The 23,362-nt window shown below is 47.4% G+C and overlaps 1 protein-coding gene across 1 annotated transcript in view; it reads right to left on the bottom strand.

The window, feature by feature from the left end:
* LOC119377296 (acetylcholinesterase) overlaps nucleotides 1-23,362 on the bottom strand; it is a 34,994-nt gene that overhangs the window by 10,623 nt on the left and 1,009 nt on the right. The window contains exon 2 of the mRNA XM_037646828.2: nucleotides 850-1,168. Within this exon, the coding sequence (XP_037502756.1) occupies nucleotides 850-1,110 (261 nt within the window). The 5' untranslated portion in view covers nucleotides 1,111-1,168. The remainder of the gene's footprint in view (nucleotides 1-849; nucleotides 1,169-23,362) is intronic.

Genomic DNA, 23,362 nt, shown 5'->3' with positions numbered 1-23,362 from the left:
CGAATTTCGGAGAATTGGGGATTTACGAGTAATAAACTCCGATAAACGCCGAATTTCCGCCAAAAATTTAGACTCTGATAAAGACCCGCCGAGTTTCAAGAAACCCTATGTATAGACAATTCAAGTGAAGTACGCCAAAGAACGGCAGCGGGACTTATAAGCGGGACTTATAATATGCTTTTTACACACTTTTGGTATGGTGGTTTTCTTGTAAAAGGTGCGCGTTTGAATGATCTAGACGCTGTGGATAAGGAAAGAAGTTGTCGAGGAGACGTTGCGAATATCCATACGCATGACCATAGTGCTTCGAGGGATTCCGCTAGAAGAATTTGCTGACAATTTCGAACAGATGTGCAAGGTATTAGAAATGTATTGTAGCTCAAGTTGATTACATCTAAGGCCAGTAGACGTATTCTGCTTGTAACTCTTGTTTTCTGTACTTTCCAAGGCCATTAACCAATGTTTTCAAGCGTACCTAGTGAATGATTATTAAGGCTTCGTTGATTACTTTGCAAGTGGCAAACAGTGCCGACACTATTTCACACTGCTATTGGATGTCAGCAAGAGTACCTAGCAATAACGAAATTTAAACACATATAACAAAAATAAGCAGCTTTTTTCTCATAGTCTACATAAACCACCTAACAGTAAATATAATAATTATTTCACCATGCTGAGTGGTAAATATTTATTGTATGATAAGGTATTGCTCAAGAATATCCCTTCTCTTTTCTTTCGAATAAATGTACGCTCAGTTGTCCAGAAATAGAGTTGTCTCAAGTGTAGTTATCTTTTATGTGGATGTTTATTTGGTCCTAGGGAATTCTTTCCGTTTGAAACGTTTCATACCTGCGGGCAAGCCGTCCGCCTGCTCGTTGCGTCCAGGATTCCATCCCACGGCTTGGCTGGCTGGGGTGGAAGGAATCGTAGCCGGCCTACGGGTGGTTGCGCGAATGGAATGCCGCGGTACTCTTCCACCTTCTGTCCCAGCAGATCCAGCCGGTTTCCTCCGACTCGTCCCAGACGGGTCACTTTCTCCACGTCGTACGCACGGCCACAGCTGACTGCCGCCACGAACAGCAGCAGTTTGCGGCACCGTGCCACGCCCATATCGTTGAAGATCGGTTCTTTACGCACTCGGCACCAGGTAGCGGTAACAGTCGGAAACCTAAAAAATTGCAAAGACTTTCTTGTCCCTGAACACTCAAACGAATTCACGCAGTAGCACAGAAAACAATACGGACGGTGAAAGATCAAGACGGCACACAGCGCAGCTTGATTTTTCGCCTGCCATGTGGTTCTTTTCGATACTGCGCGAATGATGCACTGCAAACTGGTCAATTAGTCCGTAATCTGACGGGAAAAAATCTTACTTCAATCTGGGGAAAAAATCTTTGAAAGAATGGGTAGAAAAGTGGAAAAGGAACATAAGCTGGTCATTATATATTTTTGTATGACAACATAAGCCTACAACATCTATGGAATAAACATGACTTAAAAAAAACAGTAATATATCCGCATTCATTGTTTAAACAGCGCGAAAGACGAAGACACGAGACGGAGAACTATATACACAGGACAGGCGCTGGACTAACAACTGTTGCTAGTCCAGCGCCTGTCCTTTGCAGTTCTCCGTCTCGTGTCTTCGTCTTTTGCGCTGTTTAAACAATGAAGTTAAACCAACTAGCCCAATTTTGCACACTGTTGTATCCGAATTGTCCGTAAAAGCATGCGAGTGAATCACTGCAGTAGATCAGAGCTCTCGCTAGAACTAAGAACCATTGATTCAATGAATTAAATAGGCCATTGTAACAACAACGAAACCCTATACACCTTATGTAAAATCTGTGCCATTTAGCCGCCGTGTGCATTTCCGCCATGCTGAAGTCTAAGAGCGCTCCGCATGTGCGCATACAGAGCGTAAGTATCGGCATGGGGCGGCGGATAGGACGGGCAATGCGACATATTTTCGTGTGCCGTGTTCCTCAGATTGAGGAAACTGGGACGCTCAAAAAAGGTTTGCAGGAAGCTAACCTCCATGTTATTAGATTTCCTCGCTGCCGACAAGAAGCGGCAGCAGCAGCAGCAGATCGTTCCGTTGCTCCGGCTACTGCTTACGACTAACGCCGTGCTTACACTCGCCGTTCTTAATCGATGCGGTATGTGACAGCATCGGCGCTCATCAAAGAACACTCTTTCGTGTCACGCCGCAACAATCCAGTTCTCGCGCCGTGTGCTTGCAGACACGGACAAACCGGCTTCACGTACGAGCTTCAAAGCTGCATCGCGGCTACTCGCGCATGCGTCCACTACAGTTGACGTCATTACATTGTTTATTACATTGCGATAACAATTACGTGTTAGACAAGTGGCACGTGCGCGTCATCGATTGTCAGCGTACGGACCGATTGTGCTGGGGCGTGTTGCTTGAAGTTTGTTTTCGATAGTGGAGCTTAACAAAGTAGCGTTTGGTGGGATGCTTTGCACGCTAATTGCTTCACTATGCGTATTTTTCAAGCATTTCGTGTGCTGTCGCCGGAAAATTCAGAGGTCCGGCCCGGATGTCCTGGCCGCCCCCGGGGCCTTTACGTTTTTAATGTATACCCCAAGTGGAGGTTCTCCTAAAAGCTCATCCGGCTTCGCAGAAATCCTGTATCCGCCACTGCGTGCTATGAAATATTAACAGATGTTTCAAGTATGTGGCTCTTTCGTATGAAACTGAAAAAAATGCTGCTGCGGCAAATGGGTTACATTCGACCTGGGCCCGCTCAGATTCGTTACACGCGCTGGCGGTTTCGCAAGCGTTCAGTCGGTGACTCAAAACTGTCTTGCTGCAGCGGGTTCAAATTGTAAGGCGCCAATAGGCCCCGAAAGCAACGATGTGAACGCGAACATTATCGGCGTATCGTGTTATTTACGAGCACACGTCGGAAGGATATTGCATTAAATACCAGCTAACGGCACCTACTTCTTGGTGCAACTAACACGTTTCGTGTTCACTTTCCACGTGCGTGAGGTGCGTAATTATATTTTACATTGAAATCGTACAGTAATTCTATACATAACTTACGTCGGTGACTAGAGTGGCGAAATATTTTTAATTAAAAAAATTTTAATGAGGACCACATTGTATTTAAAATTAGATGCACATCAGGACATGGGCTGGTCCTTATAAAACACACCGTGAAATGGGTCAACAACAGTTTCTTACTTACCGTCGCGCCTAGTCGTGTCGTGCGCTAAATCCTCTTCCCAACTTCACTACATTACACGCAGGGTATTGAGATAGCTAACGACGCTTTATGAGCTACACTGAAATCAGACAAAATTTATAACCTAGCTCATGGTTTCATACTCCAGACGACGGCAGGCCAACATGTGACTCGGTGACGAACTTGTACCTTCGATCTCGTTGTGAGGCAGTTCTTTACACGTAATGACTCACCGCCGCGACTAGGAAATGCCGGTAACGTGTACAGGTTTTTACACACCCGTGTGACATTTTTATAGCAAGAAGTTATAGCAGCGACAGCAATACGATTCACACACAAGTCTCCAACATGGCGCCGAATCGGTAGCTTCATCAAACTTCCGACAGGTGGCAGCTATTTTACATAAGGTTTATAGTGTCTTATGAGCACTCACTGTAAGATACGGCAGGGATATAGATAATGCTTCGCATACAATATGGGACACTGCTCAATGACGCAACTAGTCTGCTATATCTTGGGTGCTTGCCACAAAAGTAGTGCATGGAGCGTTTATTCCACGTGTCTATTTATTGGTATTAATGGCCTATTAATTACTGAATACAGTTGAAGAAAGGTACAGGAGGTAAATGCGCGTACCGCCTGACAAAGCCACAGCCTATTATGGCCGCAGAATTTTATTAGTGGCAGTTTGTCGGCACTGAACAAGTACACACGATGTTATATGTCGTTACAAACTTGACAAGAACGGCGTGCAAAACTTACAGTATTGCAATATTACAACAATATTATTTTCGCAGATTTATGGTGCAACAGTTATTAAATGCGAAACATTTCTTAGCGAACCTCTGGCACTTTGAGCGTTTCTATCTACGTATATATCTATCTATCTATCTATCTATCTATCTATCTAGCCGCCTACGTCTGGGTGCTCTCATGGTCGCCTCCTTAACTTGCTGTAGCCCAAAATTTGCATGGGAGGGTAAGATGATTTGGCGAATATGATTGCCGGGTCATGACATGAATAACGTTAAAATCCTGTCGTGTACATCGTCAAACCCTTTCCACTAGACACGTGTGGCACATACCCGTTTACCACGGGCCGCGGTGTACGGGTATGCGCCACAGGTGATTGACAGTTTATATCTAACCAGGCACGGCGAGAACAGACATTGGTAACTTAAATGCTAGAGCGTTAAGGAAAACCAACATCGGGAGCGTTGACTCAACGAATGGAAAGAGTGAAAATTTGGATCCCAGCAGGAATCGAACCCAAGCATTCTGCGTGGCAATCAGGTATTCTACCACTGAGCCACGCCAGGTCTATAAACTGGTTTGGAAAAACAGCCTACGGAGGCGTAATATCGGTGCAAGGTCAATTGTGGTTGTGGTGCTGGCTATCTAATTTTACAAAAAAAAGCAATAAACACTACACCCTTACAATGTGTACTCCTACGATACAGGCGTCATATCAGATTAACGTCTGTAGTTTCAGGGTTGGCTCCGCTTTTTTAGCAGTCTAATAAACATTACGTTTGAATTCCTATGATTCAGCAAGTCATATTGAAGCATTGCTCGACCCCGGAGCAATACATTAACGAAAGTTACATATGATATCCACATCACCGCACCGTAATGTGCACTTCGTCCACCAGAACGACGCAGTCTCCTCTTCATTTCCTACGAGGCTGGGCGATGGGCTCATGCTGACCGAGGATGATGCCAGATTGATTGACAGCCGCTTTGTAGACTAGGCTACGTAGGCAACATACGCCCAGGTAGTCTACGAATACGACAAACACCATCCACTGATGTTGGTCTACGTAGCACTATCCAGGCCTACCAGCCTCGACGGCCTATACCTCACCAACATAGGCGTGCGCACAGGGGGGCTGGGGGGGGGGGGGGGGCGGCTGCCCCCCCTTTTCACCTAAGAGGGGGGGGCGCAAAGTCAGCCCCCCACATTGAGATAATAGGGGGGGGGGGCGCTGCGACACGGAGGGGGCGCAATGTCAGCGCCATACATTGACATAATTGAGAGGGGGGGGGGCGCTGCAACGAACCTTCGCCCCCCCCCCCCCCTGAAGGGGAACCCTGCGCACGCCTATGCTCACCAACGTGAAGGGTGGCTTCAGGTTCCGACATGTCGCTGGCTCTGTCGACAGATAATTTGTCGACGAAATGACCGAGGCATCCACGAATTCCAACAGCTCTACTATACGACATACTTCACTACACATTGACCCCTCGTCACCGCGATCACGACCGGATCCTGTAACAAGTCATGACCAGCTGCTGGTGCTCACTAATCACGGTGATGATGCCCTTGTTCAAGAACTGTCAAGAACTTCTTGCACACATGCACACAGGTTCGTGAAACGTGCGTGCGTTCCCGGGACACGTATAAGCACTACATATCAGCTTACCGCTTCCGGTGTTGGTAATACCCACGTTGCCATTGGCAGCGTTACCCAACCGTAAACAACTGGTTATATAACACATATGCGGCTCTTCAACATATATATGTCTGCGTATAAAATTTATACAAATCTTTAGCGTCATTTTGTAACGTGTAACTCAGTAAAAAAAGTTACGCCACAGTAACCTACCCGCCGCATGCTTCGCATAACATCGACTCCCACGGTACGCGGGATCTGCCGAATTTTTTCTGTAAGATGTAAGATAATCAGAAAATACTGATAGGTAGGAAACTAAAACTTAAAAAACGAAAATGAAAAGCAGCAAATAATATACACAAAAAAATATTGATTGTACATGACAAAGTGGTAACGGACCTAAGAAAGTTGCCGCCTTGCCCAGCCACGGTAGTCTAGCGGTTATGGCGCTCGACTGCTGACCCGAAGGTCAGGGTTCGAATCCCGGCCGCGGCGGCTGCATTTTCGATGGAGGCGAAAATGTTTGAGGCTAGTGTACTTAGATTTAGGTGCACGTTAAAGAACCCCAGGTGGTCGAAACTTCCGGAGCCCTCCACTACGCCGTCTCTCATAATCATATCGTGCTTTTGGGACGTTAAATCCCAGATATTATTATTAAAGTTGCCGCATTCCTAATTAGCTCTAAATGGCAGATAAAATCCTATCATATTGATTACTCTTTAACACGAAAGTGTTTTATGCCGGGGTCCACCACGGCTCCACTGACGTATTTCCGTCGCGAATATGACGTTGTAAAATATACAATAACAGATGGCAAAGAAAAGAACGAGAAGAAAAAGTTCCGTTGCCGGGATCGAACCTACGACCCCTCGCTCCGCAGCGCGAAACCACTCTGCCACAAAGCGTACGTTCTTGAGCTTACTAACGGCGAGCTATTTATATGCAACATTTACTATTAGCGGTACTCGAAGCACGGTGGCTTCAGCGTGTTCCTGTTATCACTTGCGAGATGGAGCAAAGAGCGCGCAGTGCGCGCTTTAATATTGGCCGTCGGCCCGCGCGTTGCGATGCGAGCGCGGCTCTCTACAGGGGGTGTCTCTCGTGCTCACGCGCCTATCTTGTGATGGGGGCGGTTTGTACGTCTTGTGCTTTCACCGCAAGTTTCTGTTGACGTTACATAGAGCACGAAGGTCACTTTGCTCGCTGCAGCAGCCGAGTTTCCGAAAGGAGCGCGCTGCTCACACACCAAGAGGTAACAATTGTCACAGTTTGCGCTTGTCCTGTGTATGCTCTTTTCGTGCGTCCTTCCTGCTTTAGAGCGCGCTGGAAGTTTCGAGCTGCTTGCCGTTCTTCGCGTGACATTAAAATTTGTTGCTATAGCATACGCATTCATTCCTTCACCCTTGTGATGAAACAATGCACAATAACGCCGCTCAACTACCCCTATGAAGACATGTTCCACTTTCTTGTTATACCGATTCCTATGAAAGGGGGATCAGCCATGTTTTCTTCCTTCTGCGAGGAAATCATAAGGACGAAGTATCCAGGGGCGGATCCAGGCGCTTGCATTGGGGGGGGGCGGTTGGTTGTTGGGGGGGGGGGGGGGGGAGGAGGGAGGGGGGCGTTGGCCAACTTTAAAACTTCACGTTAGTAACCAAATGCTCATTATTTTTGTTCTCACTTGCATTGCTCAGTGCCATTTCATTATGTAAAATTTCGCATATTTCCGCTAAACATTGGGGGGGGGGGGGAGGTGATTCTTAAAAGGAAGAAGGAAATGAAAATGGAAATTGGGTGTGGAGTGCACGATAACTGTCTCTCAAGTGAGGACACCTCAACCGATACACTCACGGGGGATTGGGGATTAAAGGGACAGTGAGAGTGAAAAGAGTATGGTAAAAGAAGAAAAAGAAAGGTATGAGTGAAAAAAAAAAAACAGTGAGGGGGTGGGGGGGCAGGAGAACGGGCGTCCGAGTCACCGTGGTGAGCGGCTAGAAAATTCGTTCGACTAGGCCGGCATCCTCGAGAAAAGCTAGTAGGGCCGCAAGGGCTGATCGGCGACGGTGTACGTGGCCGGTGGGATGGAGCAAGTCCTGTAGGGTCGCACACGGCAGTCCGACGAGGCGGTACTTCATGGCGAGCCGCTTCCGCGCAGTGTTGAGAGACGGACAGTCAAACAATAGGTGGCACAGGGTTTCGATCGCGCCGCAATCGGTGCAGTTCGGTGCAGCGGCGCCGCGAAGACGATGCCTGCGTTCCGCGGGCCACACAGAAGCGGTCCTCAGGGCAAGAAGAAGCGCGCGCTCGCGGCGAGTGAAACCAGTGGCTGGGATGGGAGGAGGGGGGTGTCCGGAGGCGACCCGTGCGTCAGGATGCTCGCGCACCAGCTCCCGGCGAAGGTTGTTGCGTGCCGAGTCGAACGAGCTGGCGTAATCCGTCAGCGAAGTCTCGGCGGAGTGTGCTCGTTTTGCGAGTTCGTCTGCAGCCTCGTTGCCCGCGATGCCGACGTGTGAAGGGAGCCACTGAAGGACCACATCACAGCCTCGTTCCTGGAGGGCCAGCAGGCTGAGAGCGGCACGCTGAGCAAGAAGGGGGCCTCGTTCCTCCCTCGCGAGCTGGCGGAGTGCAGGTTTCGAGTCGCAGAAGATTGCTGCGCTCGTGACGGCCGGCGAATTGCGCAGGAGGTCTGCAGCCAGCTGGAGCCCGACTAGCTCAGCTGTTGTTGAGGATGCACAGTATCGCAAGCGGCACTGTCGTTCCGAGCTGAGCTGAGGGGCTATGCAGGCGGCCGCGGCTGAGCGATCCTGCAGGACGGACCCATCGGTGAACACCTGCGTCCTCCCGGCCAGGTCCTCATACATCCGCGCCGCGGCCTCCTGAGCAATGGCACTGATGGGGGTGTGGCGTTTGGATCGAATGCCCGGCAGGTGCAAGTTCACTCGAAGGGGCACTCGACGGTGAGGGGGTGGCCAGCGCGAAAGGCGTGCGGGGTCGTCAGCCACAACACCGTCGTACACGTCGATAAGTTGGCCGACACGTGAGTTTGGCACAGCACGTAACCGCGAGAGGAGGGGACCTGCATCAGGAGCTCGGTGGAGACGCTGCAAGTGGCACAATGCGCGCAGGTCCGCCGTGAGCGACGCAGGCCACGCACGAGCCTCCGCGAGGGTCTCGGCCACACGAGAGCCACGAGGCATTCTGTGACACATGCGGATGACTCGGCGGTGGTCCTGGTCAATCAGTCGCCACTGTGGCGCCTGGAGTTTGCAGATCGGCAGTGCGTAGTGGATGGCAGACAGAGCCATCGCCTCGTAGATGGTGCAGGCGAAGGCAGCGGGGCAGCCGTTGCCGCCTGCGAGTAGTTGGCGCACGGCCGATTCCACGCGACGCGTCGTCTGTCGTACACGTCGCACCGCCGGGAACCATCGGAGGCGATTGTCTATCGTCAGGCCGAGGTAGCGGACGTTGCTACTCCAAACAATTGGTGCACCATCCAGCTGAAGGCACGGAAGACGTATCAGTGTTGTTGGTAAGAGGAGGGTGAAAGAGGGAAGGGCAGGCCACCTGCTCGATAAATGAGTATTCCCACAACGGCGAGCTCTAGTATTCCTTGAACGTAGTTTCGGAGTAAGCCTCCCTTTGTTACCCCGCCCCCTCCTCCCCATTGCCTTTTTTTCTAGCCGGTCGTGTTGCCAGAAAATGCCCTTTCTATCTCCGCAGCCTAAGGAAGGTCAAACGGAGCTTTCGGAGTCGCGCTCGATTATACCCCGCGCACGTGCTCTCGGAGGCTTGCTCGGTACTTCGGCGAATATAATTCACAGCACCACTGCCTGCCTTCCTTCTTTTTTTTTTTTTGGACCAGCCGCTGAAGGTTGACTAAAAGGTAACTTGTTCTGCACGCTTTGTGGGACCACGGCCGGGCTAGACTGCACGTGCGCGCTCAAGCGCGCACGTGCAGTCTAGCCCGGCCGTGGTGGGACGAAAGATGCCAGTTTGAATGACACAGAACAGACTCCTGTCTCTGAGAAAAAGATGGGAGAATTTGAAGACCCCTCGCTTTGCTGAAGAGCTGATGGCCCTGGGAGTGGGGAGGAAACTTTAGCTCGCTTCCATAAAGGCAGCAGTTGCTTTAGCAAAATAGTTGAGGCTTGTGCTCGTCGGTGCCTATTTGAAAGATGCAGGACGCAGAAGAAATCTTTTCTAGAAAGCCTGTTTCGCTCTTAACAAAAGCGCTGGGCTGTGTGAGGGGTGCTTCCCTAGTCTCGGATTGGGATGGACACAGCGACCACCTGAAAAAATTCTACGTTCTGAAAAATGGCCTTCGGTGAGGTGAAAAGCGGGGGGGGGGGGGTTGGGTTGGCTTATAGCTTTGGGGGGGGGCGATCGCCCAATCGCCCCCCCCCCCCTGGATCCGCCACTGGAAGTATCTGCTGTGTTATTCAAAAGTTCTTGATCTTTGTAGGTGCAATAATAATTTCTCGAATCAGTTTAGATGCATCAAAAAGGCCGCTGTTTTATTGATATATTTTTCGTTATGCAAGTTCTGGAAATAAATGTGTTATCGTCACGTTACAGTGATGTAGATATAACAGCTACTTTGCAAACTGCTTTAAAACTTCATCGGAATATATTTTGTAACAGTTTCCTAAGTAGCTTTGTTTTCCCTCGTTACCAGTTCTCGCTACAGATATTCGATCTGCCTATCCACGGTGGCATTGTTGCTACGGCATTGTGTTGTTGAACACAAAGTCGAGGGCTCCGTTATCGCCTTCAGCGGCAGCAACCCGATAAGGAAAGAATGCGGATGCGCTTGTGTGCCGCGTTTTAGGTTCAGGTCAAAGACGCCAGCTGGCGAAAATTACTCTGGCACACTCTGCTATGGGGGTCAGCGTAGTGAACTGAACAGGGACAGCGCTAGAGGGGGTCACGGGGGGCCGCAGCCCCCCACAATTTCCGCCTGCCCCTCTTTGTACCCTAAGAGGAAATACATTTAAAACACAACCCATAAGTTGCCCGCCTCACGGCCTCCCCTCCCCCCTGAAGGAATTCATTCGTCGTGAGTGTCCCTACCCCCCCCCCCTCCCCGAGCCCCCTCCTTGTAAAAAATCCTGGCGGCCCCCCTTAAACTGTGAATTTGTAATAATAATAATAATAATCATTAGAGTGGTTTTACGTCCCAAAATCACGATATGACTATGAGGGACGCCTTATTGGAGGGCTCCGGGAATTTTGACCATCTGGTGTTCTTTAACGTGCACCTAAATCTGAGTACACAGGCCCCTAGCATTTCACCTCCATAGAAATGCGGCCACCGCGGCCGGGATTCGATCCTGTGACCTACGGTTCAGCAGTCGACCACCATAACCGCTATACCACAATGGCGTGTGTGTGTGTGTGTGTGTGTGTGTGTGTGTGTGTGTGTGTGTGTGTGTGCATTTGTAAGACTCATGCAGCTCAAAACTTTCCTGAAGCTATTGTAAAGGACACATGAAGCAATAATTCTGAAAATTACACCTAGTAGTGAAAACCAGATAATTCAGTTCAGTTCAGTTTTATTTCCTTAAAGGGGCCCTGCAACACCTTTCTTAGTTATATTGGAATAGTCTCATTATTGACGTATGACTATTCACGAGTCATATGCCGCAAAAATTTTTCGAATCCGTCAGGTCTAAGTGGTGTTACCAAATTATAGAGATCACGTTCCGCAGCTTTCTCCCTCAACTCAACGCAGCGAGCGCGCGGAAAGCTGCGCGAGGCGTGAAGGGAGGGAGGGAGGGCGGAGATGCGAGGAGGCGACGTCAGCGCCGGCGGCATTTTTTTTTTTTCATTTTTTTCTCTCTGGCGTCTCGGCGCAACCACGTGGTCTGTGGCGCCACATCCGGTCGGCTCGCGCGGTCGTCGTCGAGCGGCGGAGCCCATGGCACCGTGTATCGCGCGTGCTTGAAAACTGCGAGTCAGTTTGGTAATGTTGGGTATGCACCTCGAACTGCCGTAGTGTTTTCATCGCTCTGCCAACCATGGACGCAAACTTGCGTGCGCGTTTGGAACGAATGACAGCTGAGATGGGTTTCGACCCACACTCCGATACACCGCCTCGTCGCACTGCTCGCGCTTGAATCGTATTCAACACGGCAAAGCTGCGTGCACCCTTCTCCCAGTGGCGGTAGTTCGATGCTGTTTGCTCTTCGAATGCGGGCGCACAGCGAGTGCGGGCTGACAACAAAGAGCTACAGACTAGAAGAAAGGATCGTGGGGCATCGGGTCGGCGCGGACCCATCCCCGGCTGTCTGCAGCTACCGTGAAAATGCGAATCTGCTTGGTTGCTGTGTCGCGGTTTCTCGGGAACCTGAGACTACAGGGAGGATACGCCGAGGTACGGCTCGATGACATACTGAACAGACAGCGAACGGGACTCTCGCCATACAGCGAACACAGGTATCCTAAGCTAGCCGGCGCCATCATTGTTATCGGAGAAATGCTGCACCGCTGCCTCGGTCTGTCGTGAGAACGTGCCGACGATGCAGTTTTCTGACGAGGCAACACTCGAACGGCTGCCACTCTCAACGGCAACCGGCGATGGTCAAAAGCACAGAAATATTCACGATTTCGGCACTGCACATGGTGAAGAAAACGCAACCACGCAACTACGAGCAGACGAGCTGTCGGTGAGACCGGAAGTGCTAATATTAATGTTTGTTCGGCGTTTTAACGGCATAACACAATATAAACATACATATTATCTACTTATTGAACTCAAAATTAACAACTAAGGTAATAATGAGGGTGTTATCGTGATTAAAACATCAGCCAATGGTGGAACTGCCGACAATCGCGTCATATATTGCGGACTAATACATCATTTGTCGAGAGAAGAGGGAGCGATTTTCAGCTGACTTTGAGAATTTATTGTAAATTCCAGGCCGCTCGCTTCGCTATAATATTTGGCTCGCGTGTTCTCGGGAGCCTCGACTACCGATTGGCAGCGCTTTTTGACCCTGCTCAAAAAGTGTTGCAGGGCCCCTTTAAAGGCCCTCATTCAGGGGATGTTACTTAAGGGGTGGGATTACAAATAAAAGACAAATAGCGAAGATTCAATTAACATTGTAGATGATCAGTGATGCGTTCTTGGAAGGTAGATGATGAGCAGGGGCGTAGCCAGAAATTTTTTTCGGGGGGGTTCAACCATACTTTATGTATGTTCGTGTGTGCGTTTGTATGTGTGCGTGCATATATACGCAAGCAAAACTGAAAACTTCCGGGGGGGGGGGCTTGAACCCCCCAACCCCCCCTTGGCTACGCCCTTGATGATGAGGCCATGGCGACAATGTCACAGGGTAGGGCGTTCCAGTCTGAAGCTGCTCTGAGGAATAATGAAGCACAGAGCGCGATGGCGGGCGAGGAACTTCAAGTGGATGACTGGTGCGGTGGAAAATGCGTGACGTGGCTGTGATATAAGGGGATAATTGTAAGAAGAATAAGAGAACTGATGATAAAGGCTAAGGCTAGCCAAGTGGCGACTATAAGAAACGATAATCCAATAATTTTAAAAGCAAGATGGACATAATAAGCAAGGTTGATTGAGCCAAATGTTTATATGTCCATAAGCAGCCCTTCAAGAAATTCTTGTTCACACCAAGCTCTTATGCGTATATATTGTTTTAAATTACGTGCATATAAACTTCCTTTATCACTATCTGACTAGCAACACAGCGTTGTCTTACGAAGTTGCTCGAAAAGTGCCAAGATCGTTCTAAACGCTATTTTTTCTTTCTTGGCTTTTTACTACCTTGATCTTGTTTCACAGGTCCGCGCGTTCAGTAAAAGACTCGTTCGGCTTTTTGTCGTCTTCCACTGCAGAATGCTATATAGTAAGCTTTTTCCTGACTTCAGTCGAGTGCGTTGAAAGTTTTCGCATATTAAAAGAACTTCTTCAAACAGCCTGCGTCCAGTACGGCAGCCACAGATGATGCAGTCCAGAGCATTTTGCCAAAGACTATACATGTGCGATAACGGTTGCTTGGAATATATCTGCACTCACCTAATAACTGTATAACATCCAGCGTCATTCCAGAACAAGAAGAATTGTGAAATGTTAAAGCCCGAAGAACAACTGTGTACTCACTTTCTCAGTACCACGGACAGACGAGCTTCTGTAGCCAAGAGGAAGCAGAAGCAGCAGCGGTTTAAATTGCACTCTCGACCACTGAGATAACGCAGACTTAGATAACGCAGACAATGAGATAACGCGGGCGTCTGTGTCCGATAGCATTCGTGGAGAAGATAAAGCGGCGTGCATCCGTCGCATGGAGAGGGTCTTCTTCCCGGCGTGGATTCCTCTCTTGCGCCGTGATACGAACAGCCGACGTCGGCCAATCCGTCTGTTTTTGTACCCGGAATAGCTTTCCCTTGTATCGCAAACCGCATAGATTGATGCTATGAGCGTCCCCTTTAAAACGGGGCGGTGACATGTCTGCCACCAGGCTCGAAGAAAAAAAAAAGCTTTCTTGTTTCATGTTGGCCTAATACCTTATCTACATTGATTAAATCTATGTTATTATACCAAAAAATATAAATTCACGGTCCATCTCTCTGCCTCTTAAGGCAGAATGACCTTATTTTTCCCCCATTATTTATTTTTGTTCTTTATCTCTACTTTTCTGCCACCAATACTCTAACCGTCTCTTACTTATTTCTATCGCGGACGTGTGCAGCTTTCCATTTTTGTCCCTAAAACCCAAGGCTTCATGTAGACTCGTGCCCACACGTATACCTGGGTGAATATCGCCACATTCAATCAGTACATGTTCCATCGTTTCCTTAGTTCCCCCGCAGCATGTACATTGTTCTTCTTCGTTACTGAATCTCGCTTTATAACTACGCGTTCTAAGGCAGCCCGACCTTGCTTCAAACAGTAAAGCGCTTCCCCTTGAATTATCATAAAACCTTTCCCTCCTTATTTCGTTTTTTCCCTTTCGGTAGTTACTCAGAGCCGGATTCTTTTCCATCGCTGCCATCCAATAAGTCCTCTCCGCCTCTCTGACCTTCCGCTTAATGCTCCTTGTCATATCGCCCGCACTGCTAGCCGTATATTTACTGGTGAGCCTCCTAGTTCTTTTTCTCCACTGCGTGTCAACGCTTTTTCTATACAAATACCTGAAAACCTTCTCTGCCCATCTACTGTTCTTCATTTTCCTCAGCCTCTCTTCGAATCTCATTTTGCTCTGAGCTTCCCTCACTTCAAAGCCTGTCCTTCCCATATCACCCTTTACAGCCTCATTTGTCGTCTTCCCGTGAGCGCCCAACGCGAGGCGGCCCACCGTCCTTTGATTTACATCCATTCCTGATTGTACCTCTGACTTCATGCACACTACTGAGTTCCCAAATGTAAGCCCCGGGACCATCACACCCTTCCACAGCCCTCGAAGCACCTCGTACCTATTGTATCCCCATAAAGCTCTCTGCTTCATAATTGCAGCATTCCTCTTTCCCTTTGCTACCGATGCTTTCTCTTGTACCTCCATATATCTATCCCCCTCATTTACCCATACTCCGAGGTACTTGTACTCGCTTACCCTCGGTATTTTTTGGCCCTGTATAAAGACCACATGGTCTTCGTGATCATTGAATACCATCAATCCACATTTTGTTGCACTAAATCCTAGTCCTAGAGACTCACATTCCCTTCCGCATATATCTGCCAGTCGCTGTATATCATCTTGACTGTCCGCAAATAAGACAATATCATCAGCATAAAATAGACCTGGAAGCTTCTGCTCAACTATCTTGCCAACCTGTTTGTGTGACAAATTAAATCCAATGTTGCTACCTTCTAGCGCTTTTTCCATCCTCACCATGTACAGCATGAATAACAGCGGGGACAAAGGACATCCCTGTCTCAGCCCCTTGCTAATTTCAACGCTGTCCTTGCTACTTATTCCTTCCCATTCTACACAAACTGTATTTTATCGGTATATTTCCCTCAAAAGCTCTATACAGTCGTCAGCTATGCCCACTTCTTTCAGTATATCCCACAAAATTTCCTGATTAACGTTGTCATACGCCCCGGTAATATCTAGATAAGCTACGTATAAGGGCCTGTTTTCTATTTTCGATATTTCTATACACTGGGTAAGAACAAACAGATTATCGTCTAACCGCCTCTCAATTCGAAATCCATTCTGAAGTTCTCCCAAAATATCATTTTGTTCTACCCACGCTTCTATTTTTAATTTTACTGCCTGCATCGCCAACCTGTATAGCACCGATGTAATGGTTAGCGGTCTATACGAGCGAATGTTATCCTTTTCTCCCTTGCCTTTATAGATTAAGTTCATTCTACTTTTTCGCCAACTGTCTGGTATTTCCCTCTCCTGTAAGCACTTTTCTACGGCTTTCAGCAGTGCTTCTTTAGTTTTATATCCGAGTTCGTTAATGAGGCTGACGGGAACCCCATCTAAGCCCGGTGTAGTGCGCCTAGGAATTTTTCCTTCGGCTTTCTTCCAATTGAAATTCTCTAGTACTACATCTTCGTCGGTTGCACTCCTTTGCGTACTTTTACTCACTGGGGAAATCCCCGGGGCGACCTTTTTAAACGAATCAGCTGTTATCTTTCGGATGTAACCTAGCGCTTCATACCCTTCCAATTGATTTCCTCCTTCATCTACCATATGTTGTTGCATTGTGACAGACTTCCTACCCAGCGCTTTTAGGTGGCTCCAAAATATCCTAGGCGCGGCCTTCTTCTTTTCGCGAATCTCTGTCATCCAGCGTTCACTTTCACCTTTGATTTTTGCCTCGAGTAATTTCTGCACAATGGATTTTTGCTCTAAATATATTTCCCATATTTGGTTGACTTCGTCCTGTGGCCGCTTCTCCTTTTTTGCTTGTCTGTGCTCCCGTGATGCCTCACGTCGCTTCTCGATCGCCTCCCGGATTTCTTTGTTCCACCAACTTTCTGGCTTTCTCTTTCCTTTCCAACAAATAGTTTTCTTCTCTTTTTCCATTTCTTTCGTGATTACATGTAGCAGCTCACTATACTTCCAGTCTTTGCCTGGTAGTTCGTCTACTTTTTCCTCGACTCTTGCGGCTATATTTGTTATTTGTTTGTCATTTAGATACAAGTTGCCAAACTTTGATTCCATGTTCTTATTTTCAGTTTTATATCCCATTTGTAATATTATGCGTTTATGATCACTACCCAAGCTGTTAATGCCTTCCTCGTCTATTCTCATCTCTCTAAGTATGTCATATATTCCTTCTGTCATGAGACAATAATCAATGCTCGATTGCCGGTTTCCGACTTCCCACGTGATCTGCCCCTCACACTTAGGCCCCACGTTAACTATCTCAAGACTACATTGCTCGCAGAGATCTAGCAATAACTTGCCATTGGTGTCTGAATATCCGTCAAGGTCATGAATGTGAGCGTTCATGTCCCCTAGAAGGATTATTTCGGCATCATGACCAAATTCTTTAATATCGGTGCTTATGCATTTCACTATCTCCAGATTCTTTTCTCTGCAGTTATTGCCTGTCCACAAGTAAGCTACACCTAGCCACGTTTTCTTTCCACCTACTGTGCCCGAAACCCACATGTGCTCTGAACACGTTTGTTTCACTCTATCCAATTTTGTTCTGCTATGAATTAGCATTCCAACACCCCCACCTCTCCTTTCTGAGGTGATCCTGTTACATCCTTCCCAAATATAATTGTCAATATGTGGTGGATCTTCCAAGTCTCTAAGGTGTGTTTCTGTAACCGCATAAACACCTATCTGTTCCTTGCTTAACTGCTCCTCAATCTCTAACCATTTTGCATTTTTTCTGCCACCCTGCATGTTTATGTAACTAACTGCAACACGCGCCTTCTCCCTTCTTTTACCTTTTCTCTGGTTTTTCGCTATACTGCCTGTCAAAGAGTCCCCCTGGTTGTTTCCTCATTACAAGCTACCGTGGGCACCGAAGGGCCCGCGTGCCCCCCAAAAAAGCTACTGCGCGTCCTGCCAGTCGCCAGCCCACCTCATGACCAAGCCTCTTATCGAAGTGAATTCTGTCTCTTTGGAAACCGCCCCACCTGTGCACCTCCCTGTTTATATCCACTACCTCGAAGCCCTTCTCTCGACTAATTCGCCATATCTCTTTGTTTGCGTCGACAACAGCTCTTTGCAAGTTGATATCTCTCACTGGTACTTCCGGTATTGTGCATACCACTATCTGCACCTGAGAGGAAATGTCGCGCATGTCCTCGACCCCTTTCGCCAATGTGGTCGCTAGTTCGGCTGATTCTTCATTCAAGACGTCGTTTAGACCTCCCGCGATTATCACGAGGTTACGTCCATTAGCCTTAGTTGCGAGTTTTGCGCTAGCTCGTCTCATCACTGATCCCAGCCTATGTCCCGGGAACTTCCCTATTAAAACTCGTTTGTCGCCTCTCACCCTTTCCTTGACTGCTTCTTCGCATCTAACTAAATTCGAGTCCCCGGCGATTATCACGTGCTCCGACTCTTCTGCTGGACCGTCCCGCACCTGGCCACTGCCTCGGTTACTAGCGCGTGCCACTGCTGCTTTGTCCCCTCCCCTTCCCAAAACTACTTCGCGGAAGCTGGGTCCTGTGACCCTTGCACCTGTCCTTTCCAAACCTGTTTCCCCCTTCGAGTCTACCACTGTGGGGGTCGATGCCCCGCTGTTCCCGCTGTCGCTTGCTTCTTTGTTCACCATGACTACCTTTGCTAACCCCTCCTCGGCTGACTTAAGCCTTTCCCCCATAGCCATCGTTTTTTCCCGCTCTGTCGCCAACGCGATCTCCAGCTCGGCGATTCTTACCATGAGCTTATTCTGGGCAGCCATCATTATTTCCATTTTCGCCTCTAACTCGCATTGCTTACACTTGGAGTCAGCTCCCTCCGTCTTCTCATCCGTACAAACCTCTATTTTCCATCCCATTCCGCACCCTGAACACTTTACGGTCTTTTTGACCATGGCTAGATCGTTCACACGGCGGATTAGATACACTTAAAGCCAAATGATATCACTAAACTCCGCAAGTATGCTACACTGCAAATCACATGTGTGCCTTTCAGCCACGTGGTGAACGAACGGGAAAAAAAACCAGGCGACTGTCACACAGGAAACAGTACAAAATTGTAAGCCCTATTATGCTTCAAAGCTTCAATCTAGTGGCTTATGTACTCATATAACTAAAAAAACAAGCTCGAATCATGCAAAAAAAAAAAACTTATCTGACGCTGTCATTGGAGCCCACGAAAAACACGTCCGTCCTCTAGCAGAACCCTCGCAGCTTCCCGCAAACCAATTAATGGCAAGAGCGCCACTGTTCAATTTTGGGGGCCGGACCAATTATATCAGTGGTGTCAAATGAATCTGCGAAACAACGCCCAAGACGATTACAATATTAATATTACCTCAGATATTATTACTGTGCCTGTAGATCGTACAGCGCAACTAATCGACGGGACACAAGAAAGATGCACACTCAACAAAACGCTATGCGCTATTAAATGCGAAGCATTTCTTAGCGAACCTTTGACACTTTGAGCGTTTCTATCTACATATCTATCTATCTATCTATCTATCTATCTATCTACCGCCTACGACTGGGTGCTCTTGTGATCGCCTCCTTATCTTCGCGTAGACCAAAATTGGCATGTGAGGGTAAGATGATTTGACGAATGTGACTGTCGGGTCATGACATAAAAAACATGAAAATCCTGCCGCGTACATCGTTAAACCCTTTCCTCCTGACACGTGTGGCACATAACCGTTTACCACGGGCCGCGGTGTGCGGTTATGCGCCACAGGTGACTGAGAGTTTATATCTACCCAGGAACGGCGAGAACAGACATTGGTAATTTAAATGGAAAAGCGTTAAGAAAAACCGACATCGGCAGCGCTGACCCGACGAATGGAAATAATAAAGATTAGGGTTACAGCAGGAATCGAACCCAAGCATTCTGCGGGGCAATCCGCTATTCTACCACAGAGCCACGCCAGGTCTGTAATATTATTTGTAAAAACAGCCTATGCAGGCGTAATGGCGGTGCAACGTCAATTGTGGTTGTGGTGCTGTCCAGCTAATTTTACAGGAAAAGCCCCGCCACTGTGGTCTAGTGTTCATGGCGCTCGACTGCTGACCGGAAGGTCGCGGGACCGAATCCTGGCCGCGGCGGCTGCATTTTCGATGGAGGCAAAAATATTTGAGGCCCGTGTACTTAGATTTTGGTTGACGTTAAAGGACCTCAGGTGGTCGAAAATTCCGGAGCCCTCCACTACGGCGTCCCTCATATTCATATCGTGGTTTCCGGACGCTAAACCCCACATATTATAATTTTACAAGAAAGCAATAGGGTGATTCCACGTAAGATCGAACAAACGATGGCTGGTCGACCTCTCAAATTTATTTCAAAATTTTATATATTATTGCCTGATGAGTGGAAAGAAGAGATCCGCAATTTGTTTTGCCGCCAAAAATTTTTTCGAACCACAGGAAATCAATAATGACGCAGAGGTGGAGTGGAGCGCTCATCCGCTCTGCTGTTTTGGCCAACTTTCGTTATGAATTGCACAAAATATATTAAAGTTAGGTAGCTGAAATTTATTTACCTAAATATATGCATGTTTTTGCTTCTGCTCAGGTATTTTTAGTTTTTATGCGTCGTGTAGATGTTTTTATAAAAAACCTCAAAAATGGCCCAATCGGCAAAATTTTCTTTACTTTGAAGGTCTTTATCTCAAAAAAGCCTTGTAGCAGAGCGATAAAAATTCTGCATTACGTTCTTCGTATGCTTATCTACCAAACTGCCAAACCTTGTATTTATATAACTTTTCAGTAAAGTGATATAATCGGGCAAATTTCAAGAAAACACCGAACAATGGAAATTTCTGACGACAATTAAAAAAAAACCCCATTTTTTAAATTCCTTAAACTTTGTCCACTTATTCTCCTCCACATCAGCTTTCACAATCATTAAAAACATGTTGCATAATGTCGTTGCACTAATAGTTACGGCCCCTCCAATGAGACCCTTAGGCAAGGATGGGCAATTCCGACTTCTTGCCCAGCAAGTGTATAAAATGCTGGCAGCATTGAATTTCTTTTTATTAAAAGTTCAGCAGGTACCTAAAAAGGTGTCGCCGGCACTGAAGACGTTAATTTTGAAATTATTTGGTCACTGCAGCGGCCACGAGCGCGGAGCTACCGAGTAGGCGCGCGCGCACCCGAGATGCTCGTTGTAAGAGACGGCGCAGTGAGAGCTCGTTCTCGCGTCCTCAGACCGATTGAGTTCTAAACAGCAACACCTCTCGGGTGACTTGAACGCACGTGCACTGGAGCTTCGCTATTCTATCCGCCCTCTGTTCGCATCTCAGCTAGGCGCTGATAACATGGCGGAGATGGAAGCAAGATGAAAACTCTATAAGGGAGCTATGAGCGTCGCTTCACGCACGCTTCTGCCACAGAAACTGCGCTGCGCCAGTTGCGATCAGTGGAAAAAATGAACGTGGCGCTCCAGTGGCAAAGCAAAATATGGATTGTCAAAGGAAAGAAAAGGAAAACTATCGGTAACCGTATGCGCTTTTCTATATTAGATGTCGGCAGCAGACGGCGTGAACTGGCCGCGCGTTCGGTGCGCTGTTCACACTTCATTCGGCGCGGATAGTTCTTGTGCTTTGCTCTTACTATACTCCTCCTGTGCGTCTCATGACGAGAAAGTATAGCTCTGAATGAATTTATTGTGGAGACTACCTTTCGAAGCACAAGAAGCTTATAGGAGTACTGACACGAATTTTAAAAAATTTCGGATTGTTGCTCTAAGTAGAAATACTGGTGTCGAGAAACGTAAAACGACTATTGTGGTGCCTGGGAATGCATCGTATATATTTTAATTAGCGCCACCTTAACAAGACACTTTCGGTTTCGATAGCGAGGGGGTGGCTTCTCAGTGTCGTTTCATAGCAGTGTGACGTCACGGAGATACAGAAATTCGCGACGTACTAGCGGGAAATCCGTCATCTGCTCGTGGTGCAATAGACAACAATGAGTGAATTGTCGTCCAGTGACCCTGACAGTGATTTCTACGATTTAGGCTGCATGCAGGACGCAGAACTCGCGAACTCGGAGGAACTGTCTTGACTTGTCGGGATAATGTCCTTGCAGTGTGGCTGGCTTGCAAATGCTCAGCGACGAAAACTTCAAAGTCAAATTAAAATATTTTATATGTGTTCTCCGACTCCAGTGTGTGGACAGCGTGGACACTGCATACCAACGAAGCAAAAAATGTCTCTTTTGCGATGTCTCAAAAGCGTGTCAGTACTCCCTTAATTATTGCAAAGAAGTCAAAATTTCGCAGAGTTACCGATCTAGACATATATGCTTTGAATGAACGTTTAACGCCCGAAAGATCAGTGACTGTCAGTGAGACGGACTACTTGTGCTACGCGTGCTTTTGCTACCACTGCAATGAAAGATCTTCACGGAACGCACAGTTTAACGATGACATTCTTATGCCCCCTGAAAAAGAAATCGACGCAATTAACCAGATCACTGCGACTACCGGTGCACGTGCGTTCAAGTCACCCGAGGGGTGTTGCTGTTTGGAACTCAATCGGTCTGAGGACGCGAAAACGAGCTCTCACTGCGCCGTCTCTAACAACGAGCATCTCGGGTGCGCGCGCGCCTGATCGGTAGCCCCGCGCTCGTGGCCGCTGCAGTGACCAAATATTTTCAAAATTAACGTCTTCAGTGCCGGCGACACCTTTTTAGGTACTTGCTGGCCTTTTAATAAAAAGAAATTCAATCCTGCCTGCATTTTATACACTTGCTGGGCAAGAAGTCGGAATTGCCCATCCTTGCCTAAGGGTCTCATTGGAGGCGCCGTAACTATTAGTGCAACGACATTATGCAACATGTTTTTAATGATTGTGAAAGCTGATGTGAAGGAGAATAAGTGGACAAAGCTTAAGAAATTTAAAAAATGGGGTTTTTTTTTAATTGTCGTCAGAATTTTCCATTGTTCGGTGTTTTCTTGAACTTAGCCCGATCGTATCTCTTTACTGAAAAGATATATAAATACAAGATTTGGCAGTTTGGTAGATAAGCATGCGAAGAACGTAACGCAGAATTTTTGTCGCTCTGCTACAAGGCCTTTTTGAGATAAATACCTTCAAAGTAAAGAAAATTTTGCCGATTGGGCCATTTTTGAGGTTTTTTATAAAAACATCTACACGACGCATAAAAACTAAAAATACCTGAGCAGAAGCAAAAACATGCATATATTTAGGTAAATAAATTTCAGCTACCTAACTTTAATATATTTTGTGCAATTCATAACGAAAGTTGGCCGAAACAGCAGAGCGGATGAGCGCTCCACTCCACCTCTTCGTCATTATTGATTTCCTGTGGTTCGAAAAAATTTTTGGCGGCAAAACAAATTGCGGATCTCTTCTTTCCACTCATCAGGCAATAATATATACAATTTTGAAATAAATTTGAGAGGTCGACCAGCCATCGTTTGTTCGATCTTACGTGGAATCACCCAATAAACACTACATATGTATTCCTACGATACAGGCGTCATATCACATTAACGTCTGTGGTTCCAGTGTTGACTCCGCTTTTATAGCAGTCTAATAAACATTACATTTGTATTCCTATGATTCAGCAAGCTATATTGAAGCATTGCTCGACCCCGGAGGAACACGTTAACGAATACATTGCACCATCAAAGGCACTTAGTTTGGATT

Source organism: Rhipicephalus sanguineus, unplaced genomic scaffold, assembly GCF_013339695.2.
Source record: "Rhipicephalus sanguineus isolate Rsan-2018 unplaced genomic scaffold, BIME_Rsan_1.4 Seq4303, whole genome shotgun sequence".
Taxonomy (NCBI): domain Eukaryota; kingdom Metazoa; phylum Arthropoda; class Arachnida; order Ixodida; family Ixodidae; genus Rhipicephalus; species Rhipicephalus sanguineus.
The sequence above is the reverse complement of the archived record's forward strand: the minus strand, read 5'-3'. Positions and strand labels throughout refer to the sequence as shown.